General features: G+C 47.3%; 1 protein-coding gene across 2 annotated transcripts; it reads right to left on the bottom strand.

Annotated features, from left to right (window-relative positions):
* Window positions 1–214: 214 nt before the first annotated feature.
* ABCB9 (ATP binding cassette subfamily B member 9) lies at window positions 215–10,647 on the bottom strand. 2 transcript variants are annotated; one of them, XM_063315506.1, is made up of 11 exons: window positions 9,892–10,647; window positions 9,305–9,419; window positions 8,358–8,488; window positions 7,016–7,221; window positions 5,864–6,061; window positions 4,845–4,973; window positions 4,166–4,354; window positions 2,918–3,091; window positions 2,174–2,333; window positions 1,845–1,981; window positions 215–1,008 (listed from the first exon to the last, which is right to left on the bottom strand). In XM_063315506.1, the coding sequence occupies exons 1-11, from the start codon at window positions 10,508–10,510 to the stop codon at window positions 715–717; spliced, it is 2,352 nt and encodes a 783-aa protein (XP_063171576.1). In that variant the 5' UTR covers window positions 10,511–10,647; the 3' UTR covers window positions 215–714. The 2 variants fall into 2 exon arrangements, with proteins under 2 accessions (XP_063171576.1, XP_063171577.1); XM_063315507.1 differs by lacking the exon at window positions 1,845–1,981 and having other exon boundaries at window positions 824–1,008.
* Window positions 10,648–19,694: the final 9,047 nt, after the last annotated feature.

The raw sequence follows: 19,694 nt of genomic DNA, 5'->3' as shown, positions 1-19,694 counted from the left end.
AAGTTTTGTTGCGATGCTGTTGGGGATGCTGCAGCTACGTGGGGATCTGAAAGCAACCGGAAATAACCCCCGCCCAACTGAAACAGCGCTGGTTGTAAAAGAAACCTTCATGCATACGCAGCATGTGACAATCACAGCCTGCAGAGTAGCACCCTTCGCCAGAGATACCCAGAACCATTGACCTTGACTTCAACATCTAGATATCAGATGCGCCATATCTATAGGTCCAGTTGAACTTTCATGGAAGCACAAAGGAAATCTGTAGGCACCGGAGTGATCCGAAAGTGAACCGGTTGGCTTCAGGGCCAATCCCAAGAGAGTGTTTCCTTCCTGGCCCATAGTCCTCGCCTTGGTGATCCATCACAGATCTTTATTCTTCCCTCCAATGCATGCACCTAAAAGTCATGCCCATTTATACATAACAGCAAAGTTGGCAGGTGTATCAGTGGAAGGAAGAACACACAGACCGTTAAGAGAATTGCATCTGGTTTTCTTTCTGATCTACAAGATGCAACCCCCCGGGAGTAATTCAGGTTGGACAGCTGCTTAGGATTGTAAATAGCCACCACTGAATAGGGAAGACTGGAGAAGCCCTGTGAAAAATGGTAACTCTTCCAGCTGGGCTTTGATGGGAACCCTTGTTACATTCACTTCTGGGATCAGTTGACAGCAGGACGGTCCAGCTGAGCATCCTCAAGTCCAGCAGGTGGGACGTCACACCTGGAGCTCTTCTGCCAATCCCGCCTTGGGAGAATCTCTCTGGATGCCCGCCAAGCCACCATTCATCGGACAGCTGTCCCCCATGCCTGCTTCATGGCCGAGAATCTGTCTTTGCACTAGCTTGCAATAAAGGCCGCCTTCTTCCATAAGCTGCTTATGCGTCCCTTCTTGTACCACACGGCCCTTGTCGAGAACAATGATATTGTGTGCCTTTTCCACAGTGCTCAGTCTATGGGCTATGACAAGCACTGTGTGATTCTGGACATGCCCATAAATAGCTTTCTGGATCTGCCAAGAGGAAGAGAAACGGTTTATATCAAGGGGAAAAAAATCCCCACACATTTCTTGGCTTTTCCAGCCCAGCCTATCCCATCACCCAAAAACACTCTCCTGAAATCAGAACAAGAAAATAATCAGTCAGCTTGCCCGTGAGAGCTTCCAACCAATTAAGCAGCAAAACAGGAGCAGCTTTAAATTGAGCCCCTCGGGTCCTTATTAATAATCTAGCCATGTTCAAAACATGCTTAATCTGGTGAGTTTAAGCTCCTAGCAGCTGTGATCACACATGTTCAGCTCGAGTTTAGTTGGGGATAATTTTGGTAACTTGGGGTGGCTTGTATAAACCCAGCCCGTTTTCAATGGTTTGGGAAAACCCAGAACGTGTGTCTGCTGGGTAAACCCAACTTCTCGCTCATGTAGTGGTTTTTCTTTTGATGTCCCTCAAGGATTTAATTGTCCAGGTCAAAATCCTCCTCTCTGTGATGCTGGCAGGATCATGTTCAGAGGGGGAGTCTCTTTGTTTGCAGAAGGCCTCAGTGTCTGATATCTCAGAGAGTCCCATGCAGCCCAGCTAAGAACTAACTCTGCTCAAGACTCAGGAAATCTGAACAGTATTGAGAGAGGAGTAGCCGAGGCATACCCCCTTTTCGTTCCAGAATAGCCCTATTTTAAACATCCAATGTTTCTGGTGCAATTCCAGCAGTCATCTACAGATAAAAGAGTGTCATTAAGAACGTGGGGAGCATTTGACATGGTGCCTGGGGATCCCCACAGACGCACTGCGGTGGCCGATACTGCTGGATTTCCTACTGGCCCCTTAAGGAAGGACGCCCCACCCTGCTCACCGCATGTTCGCTCTCTGCATCTAAGGCACTTGTGGCTTCATCTAAGATCAGGATCGGTGGGTTTCTGATTAAGGCCCTCGCAATAGCTACCCTCTGCTTCTGGCCGCCGGACAGTTGGGTTCCCTTCTCTCCAGCTTCTGTTGGAGCAAGGAAAGAAATTGAAACCAGAATGGTCAGCTCTGCAGGACTTACTCATAGGCCATCCTTTCACCCAACTTCCACCTGGCTTCCACGAAAAAATGATCTGAAGGTGGCGGTGAAGGCACTGCTTTCGGGGCCAGTTGATCTGCTGTGAGAAGGGCTGTGCTGCCAGACCCCCGTTTCAGTACCTGTGTGATACCCATCTTGCAATTCCATAATAAAGGTGTGGGCATTGGCGTTCTGGGCAGCTTGAACGACTAATTCGCATGGGACCGAGGCCAAGCCGTAAGAGATGTTTTTTGCAATCGATCGGGCAAACAGTACCGGCTCTTGGCTCACCAGAGAGATCTAGAGAGAAAAGGGGGCGCAGTGGGGGGGAGGAAGAGGAAGAGAAAACCTGGTTAAGGACTCAGCTGATTATCGTCACTCACAAAGACGCCTATGGTCAAAGAGAGAGAATTGCGAGGATTACATGGTCTGATCTTCCTCCGTGAATAATGCAGCCACTTCCAACCACCTTGATAGCTCTTCTGCAGGGGGGGCAGCAGTGTCCTCTTGCGTCTATTCCCCCCGCCTTTCCCACCAACTGCTGCGGCAGTCTGGCTGCCTGGCTGTTCGACTGCTCCTCAAGAAACAAGTTCTCTCAGCCTTTTTTGGACCCAAGATGAGTTCTTCAAACTTCACACATTTTGCAGATGAAACAAGGGGACCCAACCAGTTTTACCTGGCTAACAGAACCTGGTAGCTGTGAGCTACAGGGGGGAAATGTGTCCTCCGGGGTGCGAGAAGCCTGATTTGTCATTTGAGATGTCCTCAAAAGGACTTGCAAACCTGTCTCCACAACTCTCAGGGCTAGGACGTTCTTTCTTCCTGGAAACTAACCTTGTCATACCCAGCCACACCCTAGGCACACAACTGTTGGCGATCCATACCACTGAGTGAAGGTACTTGTGCTGATACAGGTCAATAGGCTGCCCATCCAGAAGAACCTGCCCCTGTTGAAGAGGGTAGAAATTCTCCATGATGTTGACACAAGAACTCTTCCCGCTGCCGGAAGGGCCCACCAGAGCGGTCACCTTCCCAGGATGGAGCGTGAAGGAGACATCCTGCAAAACAAGCAGATCAGTGGGTCTCATCCATTACTTGGCCACGTTTTCATGTGACCTGTCAAATGCAGGTGTGCGCCAAGAGCTTACATCTGGAGAAGCCACTTGAAAAGGTATTCCTTTGCCCCACCAAAACTCAAAAGAACCAACAGGGAAAAATTGTCGTTTCAGAATCAGAGCAGAAAGTTTAGCACTTATTCTTTTCATTATCCTTCTTTAGGTCTGGAATTTTATGTACTTGAAAAAGCAGGAACTGTGGAATAATGAAGATCACTGCTCCCCATCTAAAGCAGTAGACCTGTTTTGCATACTGCAACTAAGCTATGGTTTAAGCTTAGTTTATTAAATACAGGTAGTCCTTGACTTACGACCATTAATTTAGCGTCTGTTTGAAGTTACAATGGCGTTGAAAAAAGTGACTTATGACTGGTCCTCGCACTTATGACTGTTGCAGCATCTTTGCAGTCATGTGATCAAAATTCAGGCCCTTGGCAACCGGCATGTATTTACAATGGTCGTGGCATCCCGGGGTCACGTGATTGCCATCTGCAACCTCCTCAGCCGGCTTCCGACAAACAAAGTCAATGGGGGAAGCTGGATTCGCTTAACGACCACATGATTCACTTAACAACTGTGGTGATTTGCTTAATGGCCATGGTGAAAAAGGTCATAGAATTGGATGTGACTTGCTTAACAACCACCTCACTTAGCGACAGAAGTTCCAATCCTGATTGTGATTGTAAGTGGAGGACTACCTGAAAAGCACAGCGCCAGAGTACACATCACACACTAAGCCCCAAGTAACATGTAGACTTAGCACATTACATGAATGCAGCCGAAACCTACTCAGACCACACGCAATGATATAAAGAAAGGAGCATCAACATCCTTGCACATAATCTTCATGCGGGCCAAGCTGGCGGTAGCTTCCGCATACATTAATGTACAAAGCATTTTGTCACCTTATCTTCCTACTGCTAAAATCCTCAAGGCAGGGCCAGAATGAGAAACCTTGATTGGCCCATACAGACCACAACCAAGCACAACAAAAATATACAGACCTGAGACACTTACCTGTAACACCTGGGATGAAGGCCGGGTGCAGTAAGCAAAAGTGACATTCTTAAACTCCACTTTTCCTTCCAGTTGGCTGGGCGCCAGCGTCCCATCACTCATCATAGTCGGCTGACGGTCTATGAACTCAAACACCTTTTCGGCAGCCCCCACACCCTGCATGAGGCCGCTGTAAACTGAACCAATCGACTAAAAGAGAAGAAGGAGGAAACAACTAGGAGGTGTTTTAAGCTGAAGAAAAATCTCACTGTGCAATACGGATTATAAGATTAAGAACTAATTGTTCTGCGTTCGAAAGGAAATACTCCAAGGAAATTCAGGGAAGTGTCTTATTTCTGCCTCAAAGAACGATAAATCGAAGGTCGCAGAGAGATAATGCAGCCGAGGATCGGCAACAGTTCTAGCCCACGAAAAAGGGACGGCCACAATTAAAATGCCACCAGACACCTCTCACTGTAGAAGAAAAACGCCCAGTGTATTTATGAAGGATCCTAGGGATGGACTTAGTTGAAACATTCTAGAAAAGACATGTCAACAAACTTCAAACCTGGACATTCTTCATATTTGCGGAAATCCAGCTCGGGCGTATGAGAAAACAGCGAAAGGAGCTCAGCTGAGATCAGATATGGTGGTTTCTTTCAGACTAGAACACAGACGGGATCCGAAAAATGTCGCTCACCTCCATGCAGTCTCCCAGGACAAACTCATAAATGATGAAGGATATCAAGTTTCCACTAGTCATTTGCTCAGTGATCACCAGGTGGCCTCCGTAGTACAGGATGCTAACTTGAACGATGAGGAGGGTGAGCTGGAATCAAGGACCAGAATGCAGTTATTTAAAACAGGGCTTCCTTCTGCCCACCACCTTTTTTAAACAAAGCAAAATGTGGGCGATTCAGCCTGATAACTTCTCCATGCGTTGCCAGCACTTTACTATTAAAAGACAGCTCTGCTTCTGAAGGCCTTGAAAAAAGCTTTTCAAGGTTTCAAATATGAATTTACTTCGGGCATCCTTCCTCTTCCTTTCACAAGAACCTCCCTTTGCTAATGCCTGATTGATTTTCATCCAAGCCTAACTGAACCACGTGCTGGAAGAGCTTTGCATCGCCACGATATTAACACAGGAGCAGGTGAAGGGATATTTTCCAGCATAACTGTGTCTGCTTATGCAGCGGGCACACCAAAGCATCTCACTACATCTTCAAAGCGAAGAAACTGATCGTGGCCAAAGCTTCCTTAGATTAGAGGACCTCGTTTACCCTTCCCCAGTGTGGTGCTCCTCCAGCCAACCATTAGCTAAGGAATTAGAGAACTGAACTTCAGTGCAACTCATGAGGGCACCAAGCTGGGGAAGGCTGGCCTACTTCATCAGATGCACAAAGCGGTTTCCTAGGTTAGCAAGGATATGTAAGACTTCGGCGGGTGACATGAGCTCTGATTGGAAGAAATACCCGCCATAATAAATATGCTCCTATTTACGCTTGGCCTAGAGACAACTGTCTGGCTCTTTTGACACAGGCCTGGGAATCACTTCCCCTTCCTATCGGTGTGCCCAAAGCAGAGAAGGGACAGGAAAGATAAAAAGTAGAGGAAGGCACGCCCTCCATCTCTGCTTTAAGGTAACACGGAATAGAGCTCTCCGTTATTTCTGTTGCAAAAAGGCAGAGTAAGAGGGGAAGAGGACGCATTTCAACCTACTCCATTTGACCACACGTAGTAGGTGTACGCCATGGCTTCCTTTTTGTTGAGTTGGTAGACCTGCTGCAGCTTGTCCCAATAGACTTCTGCCTCTGCCTCCTCGTTGGCAAAGCTTCGGACCGTCTTAATCGCTGAGATGGTTTCTTCGGCAGTGTTGTTCGCCTTGGCCAAAGCGTTCTGGACTTCTTTGGAGAGCTTCTAAATGGTAAACGGAGAGAAGGAGAAGAGTCACCTCCACAATGGAATGGTCCTCCTTCAACAGTCCTCCAAGCTGCCCTCAAATTTGGGAGCTCACAAGGAATTCCAGTCCCAAATAGAAACACATCGTTGTCATGAGTAAGGATGGCGAGCAGGGGGCTCCCATCCAGCCTGTCAAGCGCATGCGTAGCACTGAGGAATTGGGCAGCCATTCAAAGAGACACAGATCGGGACCGCCTTAACCTTTGGGGTTTATATGTCTGGGTTTTTCCCATGCTTCTTCAGTTTGTTAGGATTCCTGTTATGTACAAGCAATAAAACATTAGAGACCAGTTCCTTGTCTCAGCATGGTTCCTGGCTGTTAGGACAATCGTTGTGCATTGATGTGCAATCAGTAAACAGGTGCAAGAAATCTCTGCATTAGCTTAAAAATATTTGAACAATATTAAGATGCTTTGACCATTCAGATATGTCAGTTGGCCTGACAGCTATTATTAGAAGCCTCACCCCAACATTGCAAATTGAGAGGGTTGGTTACAGGTAGTCCTCGATTTACAACCAAAATTGCAACTGGAATTTCCATCGCTAAGCAAGGTGGTGGTTAAGTAAGTCATGCCCGATTTCACAACTTTTTTGCCACAGCTGTTAAGTGAATCACATTGTTGTTAAGTGAATCTGGCTCCCCCCATTGACTTTGCTTGTCAGAAGCTGGTTGGGAAGGTCGCAGATGGCAGTCACATGACCCTGGGATGCTGCAACTGTCATAAATACATGCTGGTTGCTAAGCACCTGAACTTTGATCACGTGACCACAGGGATGCCGTGACAGTCATAAGTGTGAGGACTGGTTCTAAGTCCCTTTGTTCAGCCCTGTTGTAACTTCGAATGGTCGTAAGTCGAGGACTACCTGTAAAGGAATATCAGATCATTCTAAGAGCCCCTAGAAGAGACCAACCTTATAGTATTTTCCATAAAGGTCTGACATCAGCATGATTATAGGGAAGCCCATGAAGGTCACCAAGGACAGCTGCCACGAGAGGCTAAACATGAAAACGATGACCCCTGTGGCTTTGACCAGGTTGCGCAAAAAGATGTTGATGTTTTGGGAGACCAGATCGCTCACGATTGTTGTGTCTGATGTTAGTCGGGAAATAATGTCGCCTGCAAGAGAGAAAGGAGGACAAGAAGAGAAGGCAAAGTATCAGCAGGAAAAAAAACTTAACAGGAGAGTAACATCCCTAGAAAGTGGGATGGGGTATTTTAGTGGCCACAGGAAGAAGTATTATGATTCTGATTTTCCAACAAATCCAATATTCTCGCGCTTCGGAAACTTTATACAAAAAAGTGGAAGTTTTTAAGTAACTTCAAAGGGCTGAAAAGCAGGAGAACCCTGATACAGACAATCCTAAGGAAATGGAATTTTTAAAACTATATTTACATCCTTGAGAACAAGGCAAAATTCGGCAATGTAATGTTACACACGCACCCACACATCAATCAACAAAAAATTCCGATCGGACAAAATAATAAGGAATAGCTAATGTAAGTGGCATTTGGATAGGCTTGACCACAACACAGAAATCAGTTTGTGTTGATTTTTTCCCCCCATGCTGGGTTTTCCCCACTCTTCCTTTGTAGCAATCTTGGCTGTTCCTTCAAATGAAATAATTTTGCAGACTTAGTAATGAGATCCAGCTGATTTATATCAAGCTGAAAGGGCCGATATCTGCATCTGCAAAACCAGAGTTTGATGTGGATTGGAACAGCCATTATATGAAGGGCGGCATGTAGAGTAGAGTTCCAGCAAGCCTTTTCTGTCTCATGCAGTAATGGAAAACAGGAACCAAGGAACTTGTGGTGGTCTCCGATCAGATGGAAGCTGGTCGCTGCAACCCTCAACACCACAGCCAGATGCTAAATGCACCCTTTGCTTAAAACCACCAGGTCAAGACCCAAAGAGTGGTGGAATGCCTGGTGGCACATCCCAAGGCCTGTGGGGAAGCTGTCGTTCCAAGCCAAAATTCCCACAAGGACATACCAAACTTTTGTAGATCTCTTGAGCTTCCTCAGAGGCCCCCACAGTCCGATTTAAGAAACTAGAGCACCGCTTACAGACAGGGAGAGTTTTCACTCGAGGATCTAGACTGGGGGTGCTCAATCTGCCATCCTGCAGATGCTGGCGGACTCTAATTCTCAACAGCTGCAGCCAGCGTGATCCGTCACACTGCAGCTGAGCAACCTTTCCAGGGTGACGGGTTCCCTGCTCCGGATGTCACCAAAAAGGTAGGGAAGCTCACCGGTGAGATTTTCGTCAAAGAAGCTCATTTCCTGCACAACGAGCGACCGGAAGAGCTTGCTGCGGAGCCGGATGTTCAATCTGGCGAACACAAGGGTGAAGAGCCCACCCCGGATACCTGCGGCAAATGAGCTGATTGCAGATAAGAGATGTTATAGGACCGACAGACATCAACAACACGACACACCCAAGCCCAGGCCTACCGTTCAAAAACTGGGGCAGGCATGATCCAGCTGGCAACTGGTATGCAGCAAAAAGGCTACAGCTCCAAGGGTTTTAGCTACCATCCCCAAAGTTGCAAATGTCACTGCATTTCTCGAAAGCAGGGGAAGCTAAAAATGGGTGGTGTACCTACTTGAGCGGTTTGATCCCTAGCAGACATCAGCCAAGGGGTGCTGCAACTTGGCACATGCCCCATTTATCAAGAAAGAAGTGCTTCAGAGACACTCACATAAGATTCAACTCAGATTTTGCTTCCAACATTACCTTCAAATGTAATTTTGAACGGAGAGAAAGTGTTCTGCAAAAGCAACATCTTTACTGGACAGGAGTAAAATCTGGACCTTTCCAGTGGAACCCCATCCACAATGTTCTATAAAAAGGAGCTATTTCAATTTGAGGAATTTCTGAACTTCTCCTGATCCTGACTGATCACACCATACATTTCCCTACCGGCAAGTTTTCCCAGACAGAAAGAAAACCCAAGGAAACAGCAGAGAAGGGTAACTGGAAAAGAAGATTCCACTCAAACTCCACCTCCTCGTTTTAATGTGCCTTCTTTCCCCAATTCTACAAACTGCAATTTCTTGGAAATCTGTGTCCCACCTGAGAGACAATCTAAATGACAGGCTGGAGCTGTCGCAAGACATGTCACACATCTAAACACAAGAAAAACGTTTTCCAATCTTCAGGCTATAAAGTACTAAAGCAATGGCCTAATAAAGCTACCTTCCTATGACTAGAAACGCCATGATCACCACTGCTCTGGAAAACTGGTCCATGCTCTTCTGGATGACTATTCCATCAATGGCCTGGCCAGTGTAGTACGGAAGGAAAGTTTCTCCTGTTGGGGAGCAAAAAGGCAGATTAAAAGTAAAAAGCCGATCAGGACTTAAGCACAGGCATTCTTGTGCCAATTTTACAGTAATTTCTTTCCCAAGGCCCAAAAGAAGATTTGAAAAAGCTGGTGATAGCTTGATGGTGTTAAGTAGGGGATGGGCAAGCTGTGATCCACCAGATGTTGCGGGATTACAAGAGACACGACCAAACATCATGTAGGTGATGACAACTGGAATCTAAGAATGTCTGGAGAGTCATAGGGGCTCCGGCCTTTGCATACACCCATTTCAATGTTGACCCTTCCCATGAAACTCCACCAAATGGCTTTTGGTAAGCTATGTTTTTATTTTAATACCACCGCTTCTACCACCACAAAAATACAGGGTCATAGCCATTAGGCTTTGAAGCACAACACAGATGCTAAATGTGATCAAGAGCATTCCATGTCATTCTATTTTTGTACCTAAGTCACTCACCTAAAGCAGCAAGTAAGAGGAAAAAGAAGGCCACCACAAGGAAGTGAGCATCTGGTTTGGTGTAGGACAAGAGTTTACAAATGGTGCCAGCTGATGGCTCCTCTTTCTTTTCCCGAAACCCAGGAGAATTAGGGTCTCCGATTTCTTCTGCTTCAGCCCTGGATTCAGAATTAATCCCTAAGGTATCCCTGGCAGGTGTCACAGAAGAGAGTAGCTGCCACAAGGAGAAGGTGGCCACCAGGGAGATGTAAGTCCAGGCAAAGAAACCCCAAAACCAAGGATCCTTGATGGTCTTTCTCACTTCGGAGTAAAGCAGCAATTTGACCAGGGCATAGATCCCGACTGCCAGACAGACCAGGATGATAAAGATCCGGGATCCTTTCAATCGTTTTGGACCATAATTGGTATTTTTGGCCACCCCAATGGAGGCCCCCAAAAGCAGACAGCTGCGATATAAGCAAGACCCCCAGATATCCAGCATGGAGTCAAAGATGTTGAAGTGCTTGAGATCCTGCAGGATGCTACTGCTGTGGCGATTATATTCGTACAGCAATGTGGTCGATGTCACGTCCACACCTATGAAGGTGAGTGTGCTGGCCACTGCTTTCCAGGCCCGCATCTTAAACGGGTTGCCGAACGAGGTAGTGATGTGGCAATCGTAAAACAGTCAGAAAGGGAAGGAAGATGCCAGAAGCTCCTAGCCCAGGGTCAACATCAACATTGCTCAGTTTTTTCTGCAAAAGAGGAGAAAACAGGACAGCACTTAATGCTTTTTAAACCATGGTTTAAATAAGTCATCATAGCTGGGGTTCCTCTCAGACCCTGGGCTATGGCAAAAGCAAACCACATTACAGCCCAGTGCTGAAAAATACAATGGAAATGCAACGTATCCTTTGAGCCCACAAACCACTGAGACCCTTGGGGGATAGAATAGCTCTTATTTGATTTTCAAACCATGATAGCTGTACCAGTCGGAGGAGGACAGAGAGGTCCACATTCAAACTCAACCTTTGCCCTTGTTCCTATTCCAGTCTTACACCAGACTTTAGTTCAATTGTTTCCTCTTCTCTGTTATGCAAAACTTTCCACTTCCAAGTCCTCAACATGTAGACTTGGCTCCCTTCAAGCTATTCCACAAGACCAGCCAAGACTCGTTTCGCCACAGGCTGTGCGGGGAGCAGATTGGAACAATCAAACTTGCCAAGATCCGGAGACACCAGAAGTTCTGATCAGCCTCTTGGCGTGGTTAAAAAATGGAGGTGCTCTGGCAGCCATCTTACCCCGAGGGCCTGCTCCCTAAAGTTGCAATCCTACGCCTTACCAGAAAAGCAAGTTAATTAAGTTCAGTGGGATTCACTTCAATTCAACGCACAGGCCTAAGCTTGCTTTGCATGGCCAAGGACGAGACGGTTGAGCACTAAGTCATGGCTGGTTTCATCTAGGTCTAATGAGCACCGAGTTCGCCGTATTAGAGTGCTTTGTAACTTTATACAGTCTTCCACATACTAACCTCTTATGCTCCCCTATACCCACCTAATTTATTTTATTTTATTAAACTTATGTCACCGCCCATCTCCCCCAACGGGGGACTCTGGGCGGTTTACAATAACTGCTCCTACCCTTCTTAGACCCTCCCTTTTAATATATCTTTTATATCTTCTAGCTTTTGATCATCGTTTTTATATTTTTCTTTTCCTTCTCTCTCTCTCTCTCGATACTCTATGCTTCTTTTTCATGCCTGTACCCCGCCATCTTATGCTGGTCTAGGACTGTAATAAAGATTTTATTTGATATCCACGTTTTGTGGAATAAGCTGTAACAAGCTGGCTTGCACGTTAGGTGACATGGCTGTGCAAAACAGTAAGCAGAACAACTAACTGGATTAGCATTACGAACAAGCCAATGGTGAGCATTCCTCAACTGTCAGTTGCTTTTAATTTTAAAGAAGCATCCAGGGATGATGCTCGACTTCCAGTGTCCCTGTTGATAAATAAGGATGAGAATTTTAAGGCATCAACGAGATGGTGACCATATTTTCTTGGAAAAAATAAAGGACGAACTTGAAAAAGGGGCAAATCTGAAAGAGGTTCATAACAATCGAAGTGAATATGTGTAGCTCAGGGTTGAGCTGTGGAGTCCTTGATGCTCTCTGAGCCTTGTTTTCTTGCAGACGTTTCTTCAGACATTATTCAGATGAGCACTTATACACTGCAGCAACCCAGAACACCAGAAGAAGGAAACAGATCATCTGTACAGCATCTTCCAACAAAATGGATACCCTCTCAACTTCATCAAAAAGTGCCTCACCACCCAACCCACTACAACCCAACCAACAGGAGCTATGAAAAGGATAACACTGCCATACATCAGAAACATCTCAGAAACCACCAGCAGACTGTTACAAATGCATGGCATCACCGTAGCACATAAACCAACTAAAACTCTTCAAAACATCCTAAGTAACCCAAAAGACCCAATAGCCCAAGAAGAAAAAACAGGAGTTATTTACAACATACAGTGCAAAGACTGTAACAGTAGGAAAGACAGGCAGAAGACTAGCAGAGCGCATCCACGGACACCAGCTAGCAGACACGATGAGAACTCCTTAATCTCACAACACATGGACAGACTCAACCACAGCTTCAACTGGGAAACGGTGAGCATCCTAGACCAAGCCAAATCCAAAAATGCCAGAGAATTCCTGGAAGCCTGGCACTCAGACAAAGCAGCCATCAACAGACACATAGAGGTAAACAACATTCACATACCATTCAAAAGAGACCAGAGAAAAGCCAAATGACCAGTATGCTCCCTTGCCAGCAGTCAGCACCCAGATCTGCAAAAATCAACACTAGGATCAACACCAGATGAACCATCAAACAGCACAATACACCCTAATCAAGGAACTATTAACTCAGGCAATCAACCAAGCAGCAAACAACAGCCCAACCAAAGAACTCCCAAGGAGAGAACAACACCCCCACCAGCACAAGCAGGGCAAGCCACGGTCTATAAACTGAGAGCAAGGCCCACTCCCTCTTCGCACTGAAGATGTTGCCTAGGCTGGCAATGAAATGTCTGCAAGAAAACAACCAGGCTCAGAGAGCACCGGGGACTCCAAGGTGCATAAGGATAAAAAATGTCAATTGTTTATGTATATAACTTTGCTTTACAAAGGAAAATTCAAGAGCAAGGCCAAGAAAACCTTTAGAGAAAGGCATATTCTAGTAAAATCTAAAACCATATATGTAATAAATTTATTTTAAGGAAGACCATTCAATTTCCATATTTTTCACACAAATAAATCTACAGGAAAGCTTTCTGAAATAAAGGACTGTCCTTATAATAAAGGACGTACGGTCCCTGTAACCAAGGACCACTAGGCCGCTTGGCCATTGCCATGGAAACAGGGAAAGCTGGTCCTTCCTGGCTGTTTTTTTTGTTTTTTGTTTTGCTTTTCACCAGATTCAAACTGCACCCCCTATGAATGGACATCCACTGTTTACTTAATCTGAAGCCTTCAGGAAAGAGCACCGGATGAGACTGTGATCCAGAGAATGGAGTCACATCCAGCAGGGAGGCTTGGAACTCTCGCAAGGACTCCAGGCCCCATACATGATGGCCACACAGGCTAAGGATGATGGGCCCTGAAGTCCACCACATCTGGAAGGCGCAGGAAGCAGGGAGGATTGGATAGGAAGAAAAAAAAAAGTTCTTGGTTTTAATTTTTCTGGTTAAGCACAAGCTTTGGAAACTAAAGGGAGAAGAGAGAGGAAATGGCTTCCACAGATGCTATAAATAAATGGATTATAAAGCATCCAGGCCCAGGGAAAGGCGTCTTCAACCTCCCTGTGTAACTTGCCTGCATCTTTTTTGGTGGCCTTTGGGCTGCAGCCTTTCTACATCAAAAGCTAATCTTAATAACGATTACCCAGCAGCGTGAAGCTTTATAAAGATCCCATGCAAGGCAAGCTAACCCTTTTTAAAAAGTGCAATCCACCCATGTTCTATAAAACACATATTTAGAACTGCGACAGCCCACAAATCTTACCCTGTATTGAATTCAGATAATTTGAGGCTGGTTGAAGAACTCCTTGATCAGGGAGCATCTTTTGATACGCTCAGATTTTTATTATTATATCATACAAACCAGAACTAAGCTGAGACCTTTCAAAATGAACCTAGAAGTTACTTAGACCTCAAGCAAGATAATTTTTTTTAAACATGCTGACCTATCTGTCTTTCCCCCCCACTTTTTCCCTGCCCTATCATCTGCAGGAAAAGCAGCTGCTCAACTTTGATCACCACTACAACTTCAGCGCCAACAAAAGATTCAGTGTTTAAAGGCTCAGAAATCCTGAACGCGAAAAAAAAGGGGGGGCTCACATGACCAAGAACATAATTGGGGCTTCAGTTCAATCCAATTAAGCTTGCTTAATGACCTAATAAGCACTGGATGACACTGCCAGAATCTGCCAAGTCATTTAAAGGGGAGGGAAAAAAGTACAAAAATTCACTTTCAGCCAGCCCAATGAAATCTAACTTATTTACATTCTTATTTTACATACCAGCAAAACTGTTGCCTTGCTTTTATCTAATTCCTTGTCAGAAATTAAACACCCTCTTGTTTTTATTACATCACCGCAGAGTTGGAAAAGAGAGATCTGCAGTGAAGATGATCCTGTATCTGCCCTTAAATGAAAGGTGATGATTGACTTCGATGGGAGGGAGGGATACTTTATCAAGCAGGCGAGGCAGCTTCTGATGCTCCTGATAAAGCTATTGGGCTGCTCAGATGCCAAAAACCACTGTCCAGTTGATTCAAAACCGGGCAGGGTGGGTGGAAAGAGACTGACTCAGCCAGATCAATACTTCCCTGGGTGACTCAGTCGTTTTGAAAAAGGACAGGAGAGAAACGGTCCTTGGACCCTAAAAGCCAGTTCACCCATCCCCAGAGATGGGCTGTCATTGACCCAGGCGGTGAAGGGAAATCTGTGCCCGCTCCCAGGGTTTTTACCTATAAGTCTCCTTTGCAGAATTCAGGGTGACATACCTGGAGAGGTCCTCAGAGGACTCGCTGGAGGGGAAGGTGCATGCAAAGCATCACAATTCCTTTTTTTTAAACAATCCCCCTGGGAACCCTGCAAGGTAGGCCCCGTTAACGCCAATGACACCCCACCCCCTGCGTTTCCACCAGGACCAATATCTGCAGCCGCAGCTTGGGGGCAGCAAAGGGCTGGCTTGGCGGGCCAACATCCAGCAAGCCAGCAGAGAAGGTGGGCAGATCCCCGTCCGGGGAGTCGCCGGGTCTGAACTTCTCGTTCTGCAAACTCCTGGGCCTCGGGGTTCAAACCTCGGGCGCTTCCCACGCCAGTCTGCCCTTGCAGCAAGGATCTGGCCGCGAAGCCTGGGAAACCCTGCCCGGCGCCGGCGTCAAGCGAGGAGGGGCGGCAGTAAGATAAAAACACGGGTATTTTACGGGGAAGAGAAAGACTCACCTTCCCCCAGGGATGGGTCAAAAAGGCGTGGGAAGGCAGCATCGCCGGAAAGCCTTACCCGCCTCTCTGCATCCTTCCAGGGAAGCACGCCCGGGTCCCCGGGTGCACGTGTGCATGCAAGCCACGCCAAGCGGTCCGGGACCGCCTTACCTGCGGACCAGCGCAAGCCGCGCCGGCATCCCTCGCCCGGCAGCCGGTAGATGCTGAGCACCTCCCAGGATAAGGTCGGAAGGGGGCGGGGCCTCCGCGGCCGCGCCTCCTCGTTAGGCCCCGCCCACGCCCACCTATGCAGCTGGGCGGGTGCCGGTCCTGGCTCTCCCTTCGGTGCGGTCGCCAGAGGAGCGGGAGGGGAAAAAACCCACGCACCCACCCACATGCAGAGCGCTCTGCTGATGTAAGAAAGAGGCTGAATCATCCCGGCGTTGAAAACCAAAAAGAAGGGGGAGGAAGACAGCCGCGGCAGCCCAGCCTTGGTCTCCTTTAGACGGATTGCAAAACCCATAATCCGTGATGGGGCAGGATCAGCAACGCAGGCAAAGGCTACTTTCCAGGGAGGACAACGTTTAGCCTTGAGCTGCCATCATCTTTGGCCCCCGAGAGTCACTGCACGGTCCTCACTGTCAACCCATCTTGTGGCAGTGAGTCCCACAAGCTGTGGAAGCAGGGTTCCTTTGGTCTGCCCTGCCCAGACCCACAGGGTGGCTGGTAGGAAGGGGAGAGAGAAAAAGCCGGCTCACCCATTCATTTGCTTTGTACGGCCGCCCATCTCAGCCAGTGACTGGGCAGCAAGCAGACTTAAAATAAAGAACAAAACTTCCATCATAAATGCAAAAATTAAAATACACGGCAGCTGAGGAGGGTGCCGCAATCAGGGGTGGTTAGCACAACCAGGAAACGGGACGCTCTTTACACACTTGCGGGGCCCAGGCACGGCACTGGCTTTTTGTAGGCCAGATCTAAGAGCCATCATTATGAAGCCATTTCGGCTGCTTCAAACCATCCTCGGCCTGTGTTGGAACATTTTGAGCTCGGACTCTGGAAGTGACAGACATGGACAGGCGAGCCGCTTCAGTGCATGAGCCTAAAAGTTTTTATTACATGATTATCTACATATTCACAGAGGCAGCTTGGACCCAACCCCTCTGTTCAGCTCAACAGCGCCTTGATCTGCCTCTCTTGCACGCACACGCATGCACGCACACCACCCCAGTGCCCAGACTCTGTGCTTAGAATACCCCCGTGTTGCCATTGTAGTTTGCCCCTGGTTCTGCTTGGGATAAGACAAAGATACAAGCATGTGAAACTGATTTTGGCTAGCCATTACTCCTCGCCCGCTGCAAAACGCACAAACCTCAAACCACAGACCCCCTCCTTGCTGCTGGCCCTCATAAAGGCCCCTCTTCTCCATATGCTGCTCCACTCGTTTCTAGAAATGTCCTTTAAGAAATCTAGACAAGCTTTTCCCCATCCTTTCGTTCGCTTTCGAGAAATCCTTTGCCTGACTTCTACACCGGCATATGGCCGAGCAGGCATTCAGTGGGGGGGACAGGGAGGGGTTGGTTACAGTGAAAACACATGAGCCCATTTTACAGATGGGAATGCTGGCGCCAAGGACTTGAGAGCTGCCAAAAGCCGTATGGTGTGCTTGCAAGGGATGTGGGGTTTTGAAGTGAGGCTTTTTTTTGGTCAAAACCCCATGCTCTCACATCTCCCTGCTCCTGTAAACTAAAATAAATAAGGACCCCCCCCCGCCCCGAAGCTTTTGTAGCCCTTATGCCGGACTCTTCCACAAAGGGCAGAACTTCGTTTCAACTGTATTGCTCCCATCTGGTATACATCATAGGTCTCTGTTGGTCTTGATAGCTGGGCATACGTATGTACAGAGCCAGCGCGAATGCCAGTGGCAGGCACAAGCTATACCCATCATCCAGTTTTCTTCATGCTTGATAAACTCTGCTCCGGGGCCAAGACCGTCTCGATCTGAAATGAGACGAACTGGCCCCTCTTCACTTTCTTCAGGGGCGGCTCCCCATTCCTCCCCAAAATGCCGCCCCCCACCTTGTACGCGAGGGACGAAAGGCTTTTCGGGGTTCTCTTGACACTTTTCTGCTCCCCTTTGTAGGTGGCTGTCATGTTGGTGATGACCTGCAAAGGACAAAGGGGGAAAAGGGGTTTGCTTCGCGAGATGGGAAGGCAAGAACACGCCAGGTTTCCTACAAGGAATGTTATTATCAGCGGAGTCAGGGCCCGAAAGCTGACTTACAATCTCTTTCACAGCGTTCTGCTGCTCCTGCGCGGCAGCTCCGAACTGTGGGAGGCTGCTGGTTTTAAAAACCCTGGATCCCTGTTCCTTCCTATATTCAGCCTAGGAAAGAGGAACAAAACCCCAGTGAGTCTTTCACACAACAGCCGTTCTCAAACTGGATGGCACCCCGACCCCCTACAACGATAAATGTGTGTCATTCTCCCCTGAAGAATATGAATGCTTGCATTGGTATTAAGGTTGGGCAAGAAAGACAAACAGTATACAGGGAGTCCTCACTTAACAACCATTCGTTTAACAACAGTTCGGACTTACAACGGTGCTGGAAAAAACGACTTGCAACCAGTCCTTGCATTTATGACTGCCCCAGTGTCCCGTGGTCACGTGATCGCCATTTTAGACTTTCCATCCAGCTTCCAGCAAACAAAATCAATGGGTAAACTACGCGATTCGCTTAACAACCACATGGTTCACTTAATGGCCAGTGATTCACTTAACAACCACCGCAAAAAAGATTGTAAAATCCGATCAGATTCGCTTAATGGCCGCTTCACTTAGCAACCAAAATTCGAGCCCCAATTGTGGGCGTTAAGCAAGAACTACCTGTTCTGCTCTTCAGGATGACATCTTACTTTGCAACCTGCCAGGGCAAAGTTAGGATCAGAGTCCACAGGAACTTCTGACCATGCCCTCACTTTGCATGCATAAGCTTGATCATTTCCCCGCCCCCCCACAAACTGTGATCTTCCCAGTTGCTGGCAACCCCTCTGAGGGGAACCCAGTCTACAATTTGAAAATTCCTGCTTTAACTGAGAAAGGAAGGTGAGGTATATCTGTGGCTCTTCTGTTAGATTGTAGTCAAGCTGGGCTCCGGCCCAAAAACATTTGCATTGCAGAATTATCACCAGTTCCCTCTCTTTTATGACGAGCCTTAAATGGGCAAGATTTCAACTCAGCATTCAACGCAGATGACCGGAGCTGCCAAGTCCGCAATTGCAAAGACAGAATTTGAGAAAGCTCAGCATCTGAGAAATGTTTGCTTCGATCCCCAAGCATTCGTGCGGCACGTCGGAGGAAGTGGAGGTATCCTTGATGAACAGTGGTGTTGCTCAACACATACACCACCTTTCAGCCAGACGACCTCCTGGGTTTATTCCCAAGGAGTGTTACCTCAGAGGACAGACAGACGTATCTGTTATAAAGGAGGAAAAAAGGAGGGTATTTGGTCGCAGAGCTGACGGACGTGCGGATGTCAAACAGAACCGGGTCGAGAGAATCGTCCCAGTCGTTCGGCTTCTCGTTGACGATGTTGCAGATGGAGGACTTCAGAAGGTCGTTGGTTTGGCTGTCCAGGTTAGCACAGGCGGCCGGGGTGAGACTCTGAGAAATGTTCCACCCCTCTAATAAGAGTTTGACCACCTGCAGGAAAGAATGCAAAACTACATCAAACTTTCGGCCTTGGTCCTTCTGTGTGGAACAAGTCAAATTGGGCCAATATCTGTAGGTAGACATAGCTTCGGAGTTTCCCCCTTTTTGCATAAACTGCTATAGGTTCTGCCATGGAGGAGAATAAGCAGCTGTACAGAATATATTTAGAAGCTAACGGGATTAAAAACAGGTCTTTCGATATCTCGCTGATAAGTTTCCCAGAGAGAGCACAGATGCACAGACCACTGCTTGGCAGAAGGCAGGAGCCCGGCCTCTAGGGCGATGTGTAAGCAACTTTGAGACGTGTGAACTTCAACTCCCATGGCTGGCTGGGGAATTCTGGGAGTTGAAGTCCACACATCTCAAAGTTGCTGCAGTTCAGAAACACTGCTCTAAGGAATGAAAATCCTGTTTTACCTCTTCACAGAAGTCCCAGCTCAGATTGCAGATGATGTTCCTGGATGCGCCAAACCTGTTTAAGAAATGAGAAGAGAAACACTCACAAGCAGATCTGTGTGGTGAGATTACTTGGCCTGTCCGAGAGAGGCATCCAGGGCACCTGAATCGGAAACGTCAAGATGGTGGCTGTGGCTGCCATCTTGACTGTTTTGACC

Source organism: Candoia aspera, chromosome 15 (assembly GCF_035149785.1).
Source record: "Candoia aspera isolate rCanAsp1 chromosome 15, rCanAsp1.hap2, whole genome shotgun sequence".
NCBI classification, from domain to species: Eukaryota; Metazoa; Chordata; class Lepidosauria; order Squamata; family Boidae; genus Candoia; species Candoia aspera.
Note: the sequence above shows the minus strand (reverse complement) of the source record. Positions and strands in the feature narration are given on the sequence as shown.